The 12,798-nt window shown below is 45.5% G+C and overlaps 1 protein-coding gene across 3 annotated transcripts; it reads right to left on the bottom strand.

The window, feature by feature from the left end:
* Positions 1 to 233: 233 nt before the first annotated feature.
* LOC116953423 (heterogeneous nuclear ribonucleoprotein R-like) lies at positions 234 to 12,471 on the bottom strand. Of its 3 annotated transcripts, XR_004404587.2 has the most exons (12): positions 12,372 to 12,458; positions 9,937 to 10,111; positions 8,608 to 8,726; positions 8,069 to 8,176; positions 7,579 to 7,692; positions 6,977 to 7,153; positions 6,355 to 6,490; positions 5,697 to 5,902; positions 5,008 to 5,157; positions 4,413 to 4,546; positions 2,278 to 4,297; positions 234 to 1,129 (listed from the first exon to the last, which is right to left on the bottom strand). XR_004404587.2 is itself a non-coding variant. In XM_032973614.2 (11 exons), exons 2-11 carry the CDS (start codon positions 10,106 to 10,108, stop codon positions 3,691 to 3,693), a joined length of 1,923 nt encoding a protein of 640 aa, XP_032829505.1. In that variant the 5' UTR covers positions 10,109 to 10,111; positions 12,372 to 12,458; the 3' UTR covers positions 234 to 3,690. The 3 variants fall into 3 exon arrangements, 2 of the variants coding, with proteins under 2 accessions (XP_032829505.1, XP_032829506.1); XM_032973614.2 differs by having other exon boundaries at positions 234 to 4,297; XM_032973615.2 differs by lacking the exon at positions 9,937 to 10,111 and having other exon boundaries at positions 234 to 4,297; positions 12,372 to 12,471.
* Positions 12,472 to 12,798: the final 327 nt, after the last annotated feature.

Below are 12,798 nucleotides of genomic sequence, written 5' to 3'. Positions count from 1 at the left end.
CGTTTGCCAGTTTGAATGTCATTTATTATTAAACGTAGCACCTCAAATGTCACGTCGAATGTACAAAAACCTGGCCTTGATTTCAGCAGATGTCACCTCGAGCCCGAGGACCGTAAATGTTTCCCTCCCCAAATAGGTTTCGATGAGGGGGGGGGGCGATGACGATGTACCCATAAATTATTCAATGCAGAAAAAAAAGCCCAGCCCCGATATAAAACTGTAACGTAAACGCATTCACAAGTCGTGTAGTTCAGCTTTATTCGATGGAAAATGGCGGTGGTTAAATATTTCGATTGCAATAGAGCACACCATTCAATTTTGGTCATCACAAATTCACACGAAATGGACGTTTTGCAGCTGTGAATAAAAAACCTGCAAAATATGCAGTGCATCTGCATATAACCTTCAATTTGCAGTGGTCACCCCAGTACACAAACATCTGGAGGTCTTTCGGTGTATAAAAAAATCAACACGTTACATTTTAACCATACTTTATTCAACAGCGAGTTACAGATGAGAAGTGCTTATACTGTCAGAACTGTTCACTCAAGTTAATCGTTTTAGTTTGGATGTAGCTTATGCAAGTGGCTAATCCCATTTTTTCAGTGAAAATCTTGAACAGAGTAAAAATGAAGTTTTATTAATGAAAATTGCACCTCAAAATGCTGGTTGGAATGTTTTTCACACGGAAGTGCAGGAAACCTGGGACGCAGGGGCGGCTGGAACTTGCGTCAACAAATGTCCAACTATTAATGCTGTTTGTGTAGGAGGAACCAAAGTACCTACTCAGAAATGGGGGAGGCAACGCATCCTTGAACAGATGAAAAATGGACTCGCTGTAATGCCACGCCCTGGCAAACCAGGCAAGGGAAAACTCAACATTCCCAGTTGGGAGTTTCAGGAATGATCCCTCAACCCAGAAGTGCTGGATTCCAGGCAAGCCCCACATTTGCAGCCAGTCAATAGTGGACCATCATCACATGGAGTCAGGACAAAATGCAACTCTTAAGTCAATGGGAAAAAATGAACCACTCTCAATGCACCATCATATAATGGGCCACTGTGCATAGCTTACCTTGGTACTTACCTCTTGCAGGTGGAATCTCAAAGAACCACATCCGTCTTTCAGCTAAAAACAAAAAATGAGAATACAATTAACAGTTACATGGCTTTAACTCCGTAACAAAAAAATTGGCAATGATTAAAATGTCACTTGCAAATGGATGTTTTACAAATATTAAACATTCCATTCATTAGACTTAAGAAATGCTTCCATAAACGAGTAAAAAAAGGGGGTATACATAACCACTTACCATAAAAGCACACACAGCACAAGCAGCACATAAAGGGCCACCACCAAATTGAGAGGATAGGCCTTTGCATCCTCAGCCGAGGAGAGCACGTTTACGATCGGCGACTTTCTTGAACAGGGCCTCACGCATGGGGTCGCAGGATTTTGCCGAAATTGGAAACATTTGGATGCTTGGGTCTCCAACACAGCAGTTACATCTTCTTTTTTTAAACACTGCAATTTGGAAATTCTTCCCCTTTGTCTTCACTTTACCAAAAACCACCATGCGATGAGAAATTTGGCAAAACAGCATCGAAGTAAAAGTTCAAACTCCTTGCCTCTCCACGCATAACAATTTGTACCTTTTATAATTTGTGTAATGTGCTGAAGACACTAAAAATAATTGAATACATTGTGACTTAAGCCCTTTTTTAAACACACATGTTCATAAGCAGAAGCACACGTCAGTGAATTTGAAAAGTGCTGGATCACAGCTCATCACTTAAAAATTTTCACAAGGATTAAAGTTCTTTTAACACTTCCTTCAACCTCAGACCCACAATGGGGCTTGTTCAGTATTTTTAAATCAGGCACTCCAGGAAATATGCTCTAAACCCCAAAAGATCCAGACATTGCCACCATCTTACAATATTTAATAATTCTTAAAATGGACACGGCAATTGCACAATTGTTTGGTACTAAAAATGTGGTACAATATTTGCTTGCACTGCCTGTAAAACCTGCCTTTAATAAAAATTTGCGTGCATAAGTTGAATGTAAAAAAAAACACAAACCAGACAGAATTTCCACAAGTTGACAAGCCCCTCCGTGAATTCTTAGGGAAATTTCATTCGCTTTACAGTGCTGGTCATGTTCTCGCAGACCGTATTTCAGCCCCAGGTCGATTGCAGAATTGTGCTGTGATCCACGTGCACAGTGTGCTGAGCAACAATGGGGGTTTGATGGTGCGCCAAGGCAGTGCTGACCTAAGCAAAATCCGTGGTCTGTCTCGCTCGCTCTTACCCACGGGCTCCCGCCAGCAGTCTCCACGGCAACCACGCCGCCTAGCGACAGGTCGTCATGACAACAGGTCAGGACGGGCCTGGCACTCTGCCCTGCTAGCCAGGGGACAAAAAGCAACCATTAAACAGCAGTCCCACCCCAAAGGTATGCACTTAAGCATGCTCACACCACGCATGCCTTCGTCTTCTCTCCTGTCTCTTGCCCAATACAAAAGTACAACACAAACAAAAACACAAGCTTCTTATGAGCTAATGCACTAGCAGTCTTCACAAAGCACCCAGTTGTGGGGTGCACTTCAACAGTTTCACAATTTCACTGAAAGGCTTTTGTCAGTTGTATTTTGGTGGTTTTGAAATGTTTCATGTTTTTGGCTTGTGAAATGCAAGGGGATATTTTGGGTTTTCATTAAATAACTTTGGTCACCTTTTAATTTTGTTTAATCGTCGACACGTAAACTCAACATTGTGTGAACACTTCAATTTGGAATGCTAATGCATGTGGGCTTGGAGTATGTGGATCACCGGACGTGCATTTGTGTGTAAAATTTTTAATTCCGTCCAAATAAATTGTCGCCACATACTTGAAATCTTTTTGTTCAATTTTTTTTTGAATTTATAAAAAATTTATTTAATGGATGCAGATAAACAAAGAGTACACAGTAACAACAAGCAACAAAGCAAAATAATTCTTGAGGACAGCCATAAGCCAATAAAGAAATTTCGCGTCTAAATTTGACTACCATATTACGTAGCATGTACTGCGCACTTTCTAATTCAAACAACCAGAATTTTAACCGCAAAATCTGTAACAGCAAAATTTAGAACATTGTTGGACACGAGTATGTTTACGGTATGCCCAAATACAGACAAATTGAAATGAAAAGCAAATGTGTTTAGTTTTGCGGAAGATGACAATGGTGGGCTGTCCCTTCAAAACATTCACTTTCTGTTCGTTTCAGCAATATCGGCCATAAAAATAAAATTTTGGCCAGAGTCACAGTAGCCAAAATGGAATGCCTTCTTCATCTCTCAAATCTTGGCAGGTTCTCATCGGGCCAGACAGCGTCGAAAACTGATCTTTTGTTTCGCCTGATAAGGCGACCACCATGGGTGTGTGCAGATGTCCGGTTGAAGTAAGCCAATGCAACTAAATGCAACAGAAAAATGGGCGACTTTCTTTGTTTTAAATGCCAAGATATACCATAAATGAAGTGAAGATACATACCTAACAAATCACTGAGAGGGGTAAGGAATGGGGAGAGCTGGGAGGGTACGTCAGAGGTGGGGGATTATGGAGGTATCTAACCCACAAACCTACAGGAGGGTAATGCGCAAGAGGAGGCAGGCACATTTGGGCTTGGCTCTGCCTCTGCCACTTCACTTCCACTGCTGCCCGTAGGAATCCTGATAGAACTCCTGGTCTGCAGAGCTGTAACCATAGTTACCGCCATAGTCGCCACCGCCACCCGCTTGCAGGGGCTTCTGTGCGATGGGACGAGATCCCCAGGCACCCCCTCCCCGGTTCCCCATCTGGCGGCGCTTGGAGTCCGGCTGGTTGTAGGCGTCTGCCTTGCGTTTGCCTCCGAGGTTTCCGGTTCCCCGGCCTCCCCTGGCACCCCGCAGGCCTCGTCCACCACGGCCTCGGCCACGGGAGAGGGGGCCCCCTCCGCCACCCCTGGGGGTGCCGCGCTGGGAAGGGCCGCCGATGCCTCCCCGGCCGCCTCCTCGTGCCAACGCCCTGCCCCGGCCCAGGGCTCCAATGCCACGCATCATGACGCCGCCTCCCCTGGGTGGCCGGTAGCCATCGTCGTAGCCGTAGTAGGGGTCCTCGTAGCCGCCGCGGTAGCCGTGGTAGTCGTAGCCTGCGTAGTAGTCGTCATAGTAGTCATCGTAGCCGGGGTAATAGTCGGGTGGGTAGGCGTATGCAGAGCGGCCCCCAAGGCCACGTCCTCCCCGTACGCTGCGGAAATAATGTTCCTCATATCTATGGAAGGGTCAAGGGGGGAAAAAGCAAAGTTAAGCGTGAACAAGTGGTAGTAAAGTATACGCGGCGGTACTCCAGTACACGTGGGTGCGCGCACTGCGTGCGTTACACGTACCCTCCTTGCCGGGACATGAAGCGCTGTGCCTGTCGCTCGGCCTGCCGGTCCTTCTTTTTCTTGTCAGGCGGCTTTGCAAGCACAATCACAAGGGGCTCTCCTTCCAGCGGTTTCCCGTTCATCTCGTCCATGGCCTAGCAGGATGAAAATAATCAAATGGGAGTTTGGCATCAGAACGCGTGCACAAATTGTGCTGAATGAACAGTTGTGTTCATGTAATTATATGTACAAGGTATTAACAATATGGGAAATTGACCTATGCAATGGGTCATTTAAGAAAAATTTGACTCGATTATAAAAGCACCTGAAAACCAATTCGTAATAAGAAACGCATAATAAAGGTTATTTCCATGTTATCATCCATCTTTTGAGATGCATGTCAGTCTGATAATGAACAAATAGTCCATCGAGCACTGACCTACATCGGAATCTTGCTACCACACAAGATGTTTACATTTATCTTGCAATGCAAACCATTGCAAGGTCACCATTTGAATGCTACAATTAAAGCTGCCAATCTGGGAATAACAAAAATGTAATGCGCTTTTATAAACATACACAAGAAAGGTAACAAAATGTATATCGCTGGCTTTACCTTGACGGCATCGTCCCTATCTTCAAAATGCACAAAGGCGTAGTCCTTAAGCTTCTTGACGCGCTCCAGCTTGCCAAACACAGAGAACGTGTCTTGCAGAATCTCTTCCGTCACAGCCGATGCCAGATTGCGCACGAACAGCACTTTGACCTGCACAGTTCATGACATGATTGGTACAGCAGTGCACGGCTTTTCTTCCCAAAAAGAAAGCATTCCCTATCAAGACTTGCATTTCAAGATAACAAAGCATTTTACGCAAAAACAGAAAAATGTACCTCCATACACACGCATTAACATCAGCTCGGAAAGTTAAGCACAGCAACAATGAAACTTGAAGTAATCTTCAAGTGGCATCAACTGCTATTTTTAACTGTTCCCTGGTCTCTTTACAGAATCTAGGGGTACCAAGGAAATGACTATCTAACCAAGTGGGGGGGGGGGGGGGTGCTACTGCAGAATGTAATTCACTCGTGACAGCATATGATCGACCGTTAATGTAAAATTTGGAGATAGGCAGACGTTTGAGGGGCTTTGGCACTGGAGGGCGGACGCTACAATGTGCTGTCTCAGTGCAAGCTCCTACACTTGACTTTAAGTAAGTTTCTCCATCGATCGCAAAAAAAACAGGCAGCTCACTCTCTTTATTGGCAACTGAGGAAAGCAGGGGTGGGGATAACGAGCACACACACCTTGGACATGATCTCCGGGTCGGGCTCTTCGATGGGGTCAGCCCACTCCACCGACACGGGGATGCCGAACACCTTGATCTTGCCGCTCATGAGGCGGCGCCGCGCCTGAGCTGCTGTCTTGTGGTCCTCAAATTCCAAGAAGCAAAAGCCGCGGTTGCGGCGCTTGTCCTCCACTTGCTGGTATAAGATGACGTCCGTGAGGCCCTCTGCAGCATGCCACAGGCAGGCGCACGCACACAAAAACGCATGAGGGACCGCAAATTAAAGGGAAGTACACAAGTGCATAGTGACCATGGCAAGCCATGTTAAAATAAGCAGAATAAACATGGATTCGATGTATTAATAAACACATCGGCAAAGTGGATGTGGTTAGCCGAGGCAAACACAACTAATCAAGTGGGGAGGTGATCGTCTCCTCGGCGACGTGATGTGGCACATGAGCCGATAACCATGATTGCATAGATGTAGATCTTGAAAAACATAATGGCCCAAATGCATTCCCAAACACTTAACAACATCACTTCCTTGCAAAAACCGTATTATCATTTGAATTTCACACCAAATTGTAAGTATTAAACCAAAACATTAAACTCGACAGAACACTCTAACCAAGGTAATGGACAAAAAGCACAAAAACAGCCACAGCAAAGGGAAGCACCTGTTATGTCTTGAAACTCCTCCATAATTTGTTCCTTGGTCTTGCTCTTGGGGATAGAGCCCACAAAGAGGCGGTTGTTGGCTACGGACAGGCAAACGCCCACGTGCTTTCCTGGCCGGATCTCGTAGTTGTCGCACTGCAAGGAAACAAACCCACAACATTAAACACCACACGCGAGACCAAGGAAGTGCTGCTTTGCTATTCGAACTCATGAGTGGCACGGAGCAACTGCGGACAGAACCCGGAGCCAATACAGCACACGTTATCTGAGTTTTGGCTCTCGATTTTATCAGCATATGCTCCGTGACAGGTTTTATGATGCTGTTGCGCATGCGGCAGCTGGCATGGTTAATGCACGAGGGTTTGGTGCTGACCTAAAGAGCACTGCACTATAAAGCTGGCCATTCGAGTAAAATTGTTTTAGTTACATTTACCCCCCCACCTCCACCTCCCATTAGCACAGTTGGCTAAGTACAGGTACGAATGAAGTTTAACGTACATAAATTCCCAGAAATGGCGAATGGAAAAATTGACAATTTAATCTCGGTCCCCTAACTGCTTCTCACCAACCTGCAACACAGGTTTCATACTAACAAATGTAAGCCAACACAGATAGGCTCACCAGCTTGACAGCCTCAAGAGCAGCATCCTTGCTGCAGTAGGTGAGGAACGCATAGCCTCGATTAAGTCCGGTGAGTGGGTCCATCATGAGTCGCAGGTCCCAGATGGGGCCCGCCTTCTCAAACAGCGGCACCAATGTGTCCTCGAACAAGTCACGTGGGATCTTGCCAACAAACACCTGCAGAAGGCAGCAGCCAACAAATCAGTGATGTTTAGGGGGGAAAAAAACCGTAGGTTTTGGCATTTCACATATATTTATAGAAACACAAAGGGGGAAAAAAAACTTGGCAAATTAGTATGTTATCCTAAACATGTTGAACATTTGTCTTGCATATGTTTCAAACCAATAAGCTATAAACAAGCGGAATCACATTTACAAGTGAACATGCTCGTGATATTCAATTTAAAGTGACTCAATGCACGAACCATCGGCATAACTATGCCCGCTCTTAGTTTCTGAACTGTAATCGGCAAAACTATGCCCGCCCGTGTCACTTTCTGAACTGTATTGCCGAGAGGATTGGATTGTAAAAACACGTTTAACATTGAGTGGAATTAAAAGTAATAACGTTCATGTAGCCAAAGGTAGGGAGGGATCAGTACCTCGGTGCCCGTGCCTGGTTGTGGTCCACTGTAAACTGGATCTGGGGGTGGCCCTCCATACTTCCTCTGCCCTGTTGTCACATCTAGTGTGTAGCCAGTCCTCTCCAGCAGTTCCTGTTCAAGCACATGGCAGCAGAAAGAGTTCAAAAGAATGTAATCAGTACTTAACAATTAAAAAACTAAGCAGTGCTTACTTAAACATGATAAAGTAGTCATTATTAATAATTGGACAGATGGTTCCTGTATTAAAATTGGCTTTGTCGAAGAGTGCCAATAAAAACATCAGCGACGAGCTGGTGTGCACATGCATTTGGCTAAAAGCAAGCATAATGTATGTAATGTGCAACAGCAGGTATGACATGCCAGTGAGTGAGCTTTGGCCTCAAGGCCAGACCAATAAAATAAACAGGAATTTGAATGCCGTAACAGGCAGTTTTCACCAAAAAGGTGACGGTCTTAACATATTTTAATGATGAAAGAATGTATTCACCTTTATTTTGGCCTCATCAGGCCCCTTGTTGGTCTCTGGGGCCTTCCCCCCTTGCTTCTCCCTCTGCCGGTAGGTCTTCATTACGCCGCAAAGGAATGCACTCTTGTTCTGTAATGTGCAACACGCTCGTTTAAAAGATATAAATCACACACTCGAAAGCACCAGTCAAAAAAATATATTTTTCAAGCATACATACTGCAGCCGTATTATATGCAGGGAACATTCCCATTGCCAAAGCTTACAAAATCAAAGTGGCTGTCTGGAAGAGATTTTTCTTACACCTAATTGAATTACCCATATCTCACGCAGGAGTGGAACAGGTCTTGAGTGCCAAGTGCACTCAAGACCTGAGTCAATAGACTTAGGGATAACAGTCTAAATATGCACTTTTCTACAATTAACAAACCTATTCAAGAGTTCATTTAGAACACAATTTTGAGAGGCCTTGGCTGCAGTACGCCTATGTTGGTGCAAGTGACGCATGTATGTAGAACTTCTTTCGCACAGTACGTAGCCAAGGGTGGTAATCGAATCGTCACCTGCACGTGCGAAAGGTCGCTCTCCTTGAACTGCTGCAGCACGGCGAACGCCCCCTCCTCGCTAAACTCTCGCAGTGCTTCCAAAGCCCGCCCGTCCAAGTCCCCGTGGGTCACGAGCCCTATCAGGCCCAGAAAAGCACAAAGACATGTGCATCAGAGAAGTGATCACGTGGCAGAGAAATTCATCCCCTCATGAAAGTGGAGATTTCAAGTAGTTTTTCAAGTGTCCACCTTCTTGACAGTCTTTAATTACCAATTTTGCTCTGCTTAAAATTACATCAGCATTAATTTCCCCCAATGTGAATGCCTCTCGAATTGTATGAAACAAACAATTTAGGGTTCACTTTTAGCCAACTTTATAATCTACATAAGTGAGGATAAATAAGGAATCAAAAAATTCTACAAGCATTTTTTAACTCAGAATTTAAAACAATCAGCACGATGAACAGTAATCACTAGCACTGGGCCCGCTTAGAGGAAAAAAGGTCTACTAAAAATATATATAGATTAGCTGCTACATTCTGTATGTTGGAAGGCACAATTAATATAAATGTAATAACGTCTCACACGTGCACTATTTGAACTGTAATGGACGTGTTACCCTACGCCATGTCGGGACCACACTGTGAACGACGCAGTTGCAACTCAGTAGCGCACTCTGGAGAAATATTTTAATGAAATAGACAAACACATAGCCAGACCACGGACAGCATAGTAGACTATCACGTTCTTAAAAATAGTTACTGGCTGGCCATGCAGGCATCCATTTTCCATGAAAGGCATTGCACCTGGGGCTTTTACAATGTTTGGCAAAATGAGTTACACAAACATTTACTGCATGTCTGTTTGACAGGACTTGCAAAAATGCTGATCAGAATAAAAAAACTTGCCCTCCCTTCAAAAGCCAGTGCAAACTGTGCAGGCTGAATAGCCATTACGATGAAGTTTTAAAATGTCACTTTCTGTTGTAGTCATCTTCAATGTGACATTTGGAAAACTATTCCAACCCATAACGAAACTACACTGACCCATAAGATCCCTGCACTTGTAATAAGCTGGATCAATAGAAGAAGCACATTACATTAAGTACTTCATGGTTAACTTAATTTCAGTTGCCATTTGCTTAAACTTGAAAAAGCTTAGCAGCATAAACTATGTTCCTCATTAAAAATTCACCATCAGAAGGCATATTGAAAGCACAAATAGCATTGCATTAAGAAGTTTGTTCTTCAGCACATTTATAGTCTAATGGTCTTGGGCATTAACATTCTCTCATGATGGGGGTGGGGGAAGGGGTGAGAAGGGGTTGAAGTTTCTCTGGCTCCACACCTGACAGGTAAATCTCGTTGAGTTTCTCTGCCACTTTCCACCCAATGCCCGAGTCCAGCAGAGCCTGGAAGTGCTCCGAGTGGTTGGCGGCCGTTGTTGTAGTGTCCATTGGCTCTTCGTCCATTGCCTCTTCTATCTTCAGGCTACCGTTACCCACCGGCTCAAAGGACATCCTCTGCGGAGTCACGGGAAGCAGCATCACACACCTGAGGCTTTGCAAGGTGCTTGTACCTAAATCACCATGTGCCTGCATCAAGTGGCACCATTCACTAGGGCTTTACATTACTTTACTTAATGTACTTGGGTAACTCAATAAATTTGAATTATGTATGCCGTCCATGGTCTGGCTATGTTGTTGTTCACTCAATTAAAATAAAACACAAGACACAATTACATGAATAACAAATGCGTGGGTTAAATGGAATGGGTGAATAATGCCAACACATACGCAAAATGGCAACACATACGCACAGATTGGCCCGATAAATTACAGAATATTAAACATGGATGGTAACATTTTAGGAGTAAAAAAGAATCACACTGACAAACAATGGTACTAATATAGCATATCAATCATCAGCAAAAAATTTAAACAATAAAAATCACAAATGTGCATTGACTTCAAATCAGTTTGCGATTAACCATTGTATCCTGGGAAACTGAGCACATATTGTCTCTGCAATTAGTAAACAAGTACAACTGAAAGTCCTTGCATGGCAGCTCAGAGGTCAGTGTGTTCTATTGGTGGTATATTGAGGGTGAAATTAAAACCCGAGACACCTACCCAGCACGCAGAGGGCACTTGTCAAATAATCTGCCGAGCGAATGTGAAGGTTTATATAATGCCATTGGTTCACCTCACGCTCACAACAGCAGTGGGTCCCTATTAATATGGGATGCGCATTTGATTCAGGAATAGTAATCATATAGAGTTCAACTTCTTTCCTGCCGACGTTTGTGTCGAGCACTGGGCAAAAAAAATTGCTGTGGAGCAATATCTTAGCATGTTGGTGACGATGTCTCACAAATAGTAGCTATCCAGGGAGGCAAACCACACATTTCCGACGCCCCTTCACACCCGTCAGGTCAACTTAACAGTTTCGGTCGTGAAGACCTCTCAATGGGCCAAATTGCTGCTAAACTATGAGCAGCACATGGAAACAAGGTATACATTCTCCTCACTCAATCCCAGTGGAATACAGTTTATATTTGCAGGCGAGTAAAAAAAAGAGGCACATCCCTGCAACCCCATTGATTTGCTGAGACCAGACACTTTTCTTCCATTAAAAATTAACCAAGGACGGGGATAAAAAAAATAAGCATTATTCATGTCCAAACTGACGAAAATAAATTCGAGGGTAATTTGCACCTCAAATGTAATACATGTTGATTTGTTGGGGACAGATGGTGGCCGATGTTATAACATAGGTCTGAACCTATTGAAATGTATGAAATGCAAAGCCACGATTTTGTTCCTTGTAAATATGCATGCATAAAAAATATCTGAGAAACGCGAGATTAAATGTTTTTTTAAATTAATTAATCAGAGGTTGAATTTTGTGCACGAAATCTCGCCCCATCCTTTTGTACACCTCCCCCACCCCAAACACATCAATCTCGGTAAACCTTGCAAATGGCGTTTAGTTTTCAGGGGCTTTCACCGCTACACAATTCCACGCAACGTTCGATATTCGGTACTGCCCATTAAAATCACGCCGAAGCGAAGATGTCGCCCCAAATGGCTGCTTTTGCTTCTCCCTTCCCTACCCCCCAAATAAAGAAAACCCCCCACTAACTCCCCTTTTCAAATCGGTGAAGCTACTGCGCAAAAACAACCACTCCGTTGGGCCAAATCGGCCGTAGGAGTGTGCGTGGTGTGGTGGGGGGAAGGCGGAGCAAAATAAATCGGCCACACGATGGCCAAGTTGTTGTTATCGCTGCTGTGGACTGATGTTTAGTTAAAGGTGGAATAAACGTTGCATCCTCGAGCTGCGAGAGGGGCCACGTAAACCACCCCACACGCCATGTGCCCTCTACGTTCATGCCACGTCCAGGGCGAAGCCGCCTCAATACACGAGCGAAACCCCCCCCCACCAACACGCGCGCCATTGTATCCAGTGTCACGCGTTTCGCCGTGGATTGACATCGTTCCGAGCCTCGCGTTTCATTCACTCGATAAAGGCTTTAGGGGTGGGTGGTGGTGGTGGGCAGTAAAAATAAATCCTCCACGGCCGTCGCCGGCCATCACCACCACCACCACGTCGGCTGCCATTCAATTAAAACACAGAGGCGGTGTGCTCCCGCTAGACGCACGAGCGCTTGACGGGGACGGGGGGTGGGGTAACAACGACAAGATTCAACGCCGAGCAGCAGCAACAACAAAAAAAGTGTTACGCGAAATGCCGTGGCGACTTTAAGGGTCGTCAGCAACTCACCTTCGCCTCGACGCGATGCCGCCGCCGCCTTCGCACAAAATGGCGACGAGCGAGAGAGGGGAGGGGCTGGGAAGGGCGGGCGGGGAAGGGGGGGCGCGGGGGGGGAACTGGCTTTGTGCCACGGGGTTTCCCAGGCTCTCCGCGCAGGGGCGACGGGGGGCGACGTCATCGCGTCGGGGTGCGCGGTGACGTCACACCGCCCGCCCCGCCCCGCCCAGCGCCGCCGTTGGTTGCGCGTGGGTCGGCGAGGGTGGGGGGGCTGCGTCGTGACGTCACGCCGACGCGCGTGTCGGCGCGCTGTGACGAACGTCGATTCCCACGTCGGTTCAGGGTTTCCTGCCGACTTGAATCGATGTTAGGTATTTTGCAACGGTTACAGCCACTCGTCGATTCACGTTGATTCTTAAGCTTTTCACGTATCGCATCG

This window comes from Petromyzon marinus, chromosome 51 (assembly GCF_048934315.1).
Source record: "Petromyzon marinus isolate PM22_M1 ecotype Great Lakes invasive population chromosome 51, UKy_Petmar_22M1.pri1.0, whole genome shotgun sequence".
NCBI classification, from domain to species: Eukaryota; Metazoa; Chordata; class Hyperoartia; order Petromyzontiformes; family Petromyzontidae; genus Petromyzon; species Petromyzon marinus.
This window is presented reverse-complemented; position numbering and strand designations above follow the sequence as displayed.

Bases quoted from the DNA above. Each gene is read 5' to 3' on its own strand.
- LOC116953423 (XM_032973614.2), bottom strand. From the start codon at position 10,108: ATGTCCTTTGAGCCGGTGGGTAACGGTAGCCTGAAGATAGAAGAGGCA. The intron at 5,903-6,354 runs GTGCTTCCCTTT...GGCATGCTGCAG, and splicing joins GGAGTTTCAAGACATAACAG to AGGGCCTCACGGACGTCATC. The intron at 4,298-4,412 runs GTACGTGTAACG...ACCCTTCCATAG, and splicing joins TTCATGTCCCGGCAAGGAGG to ATATGAGGAACATTATTTCC.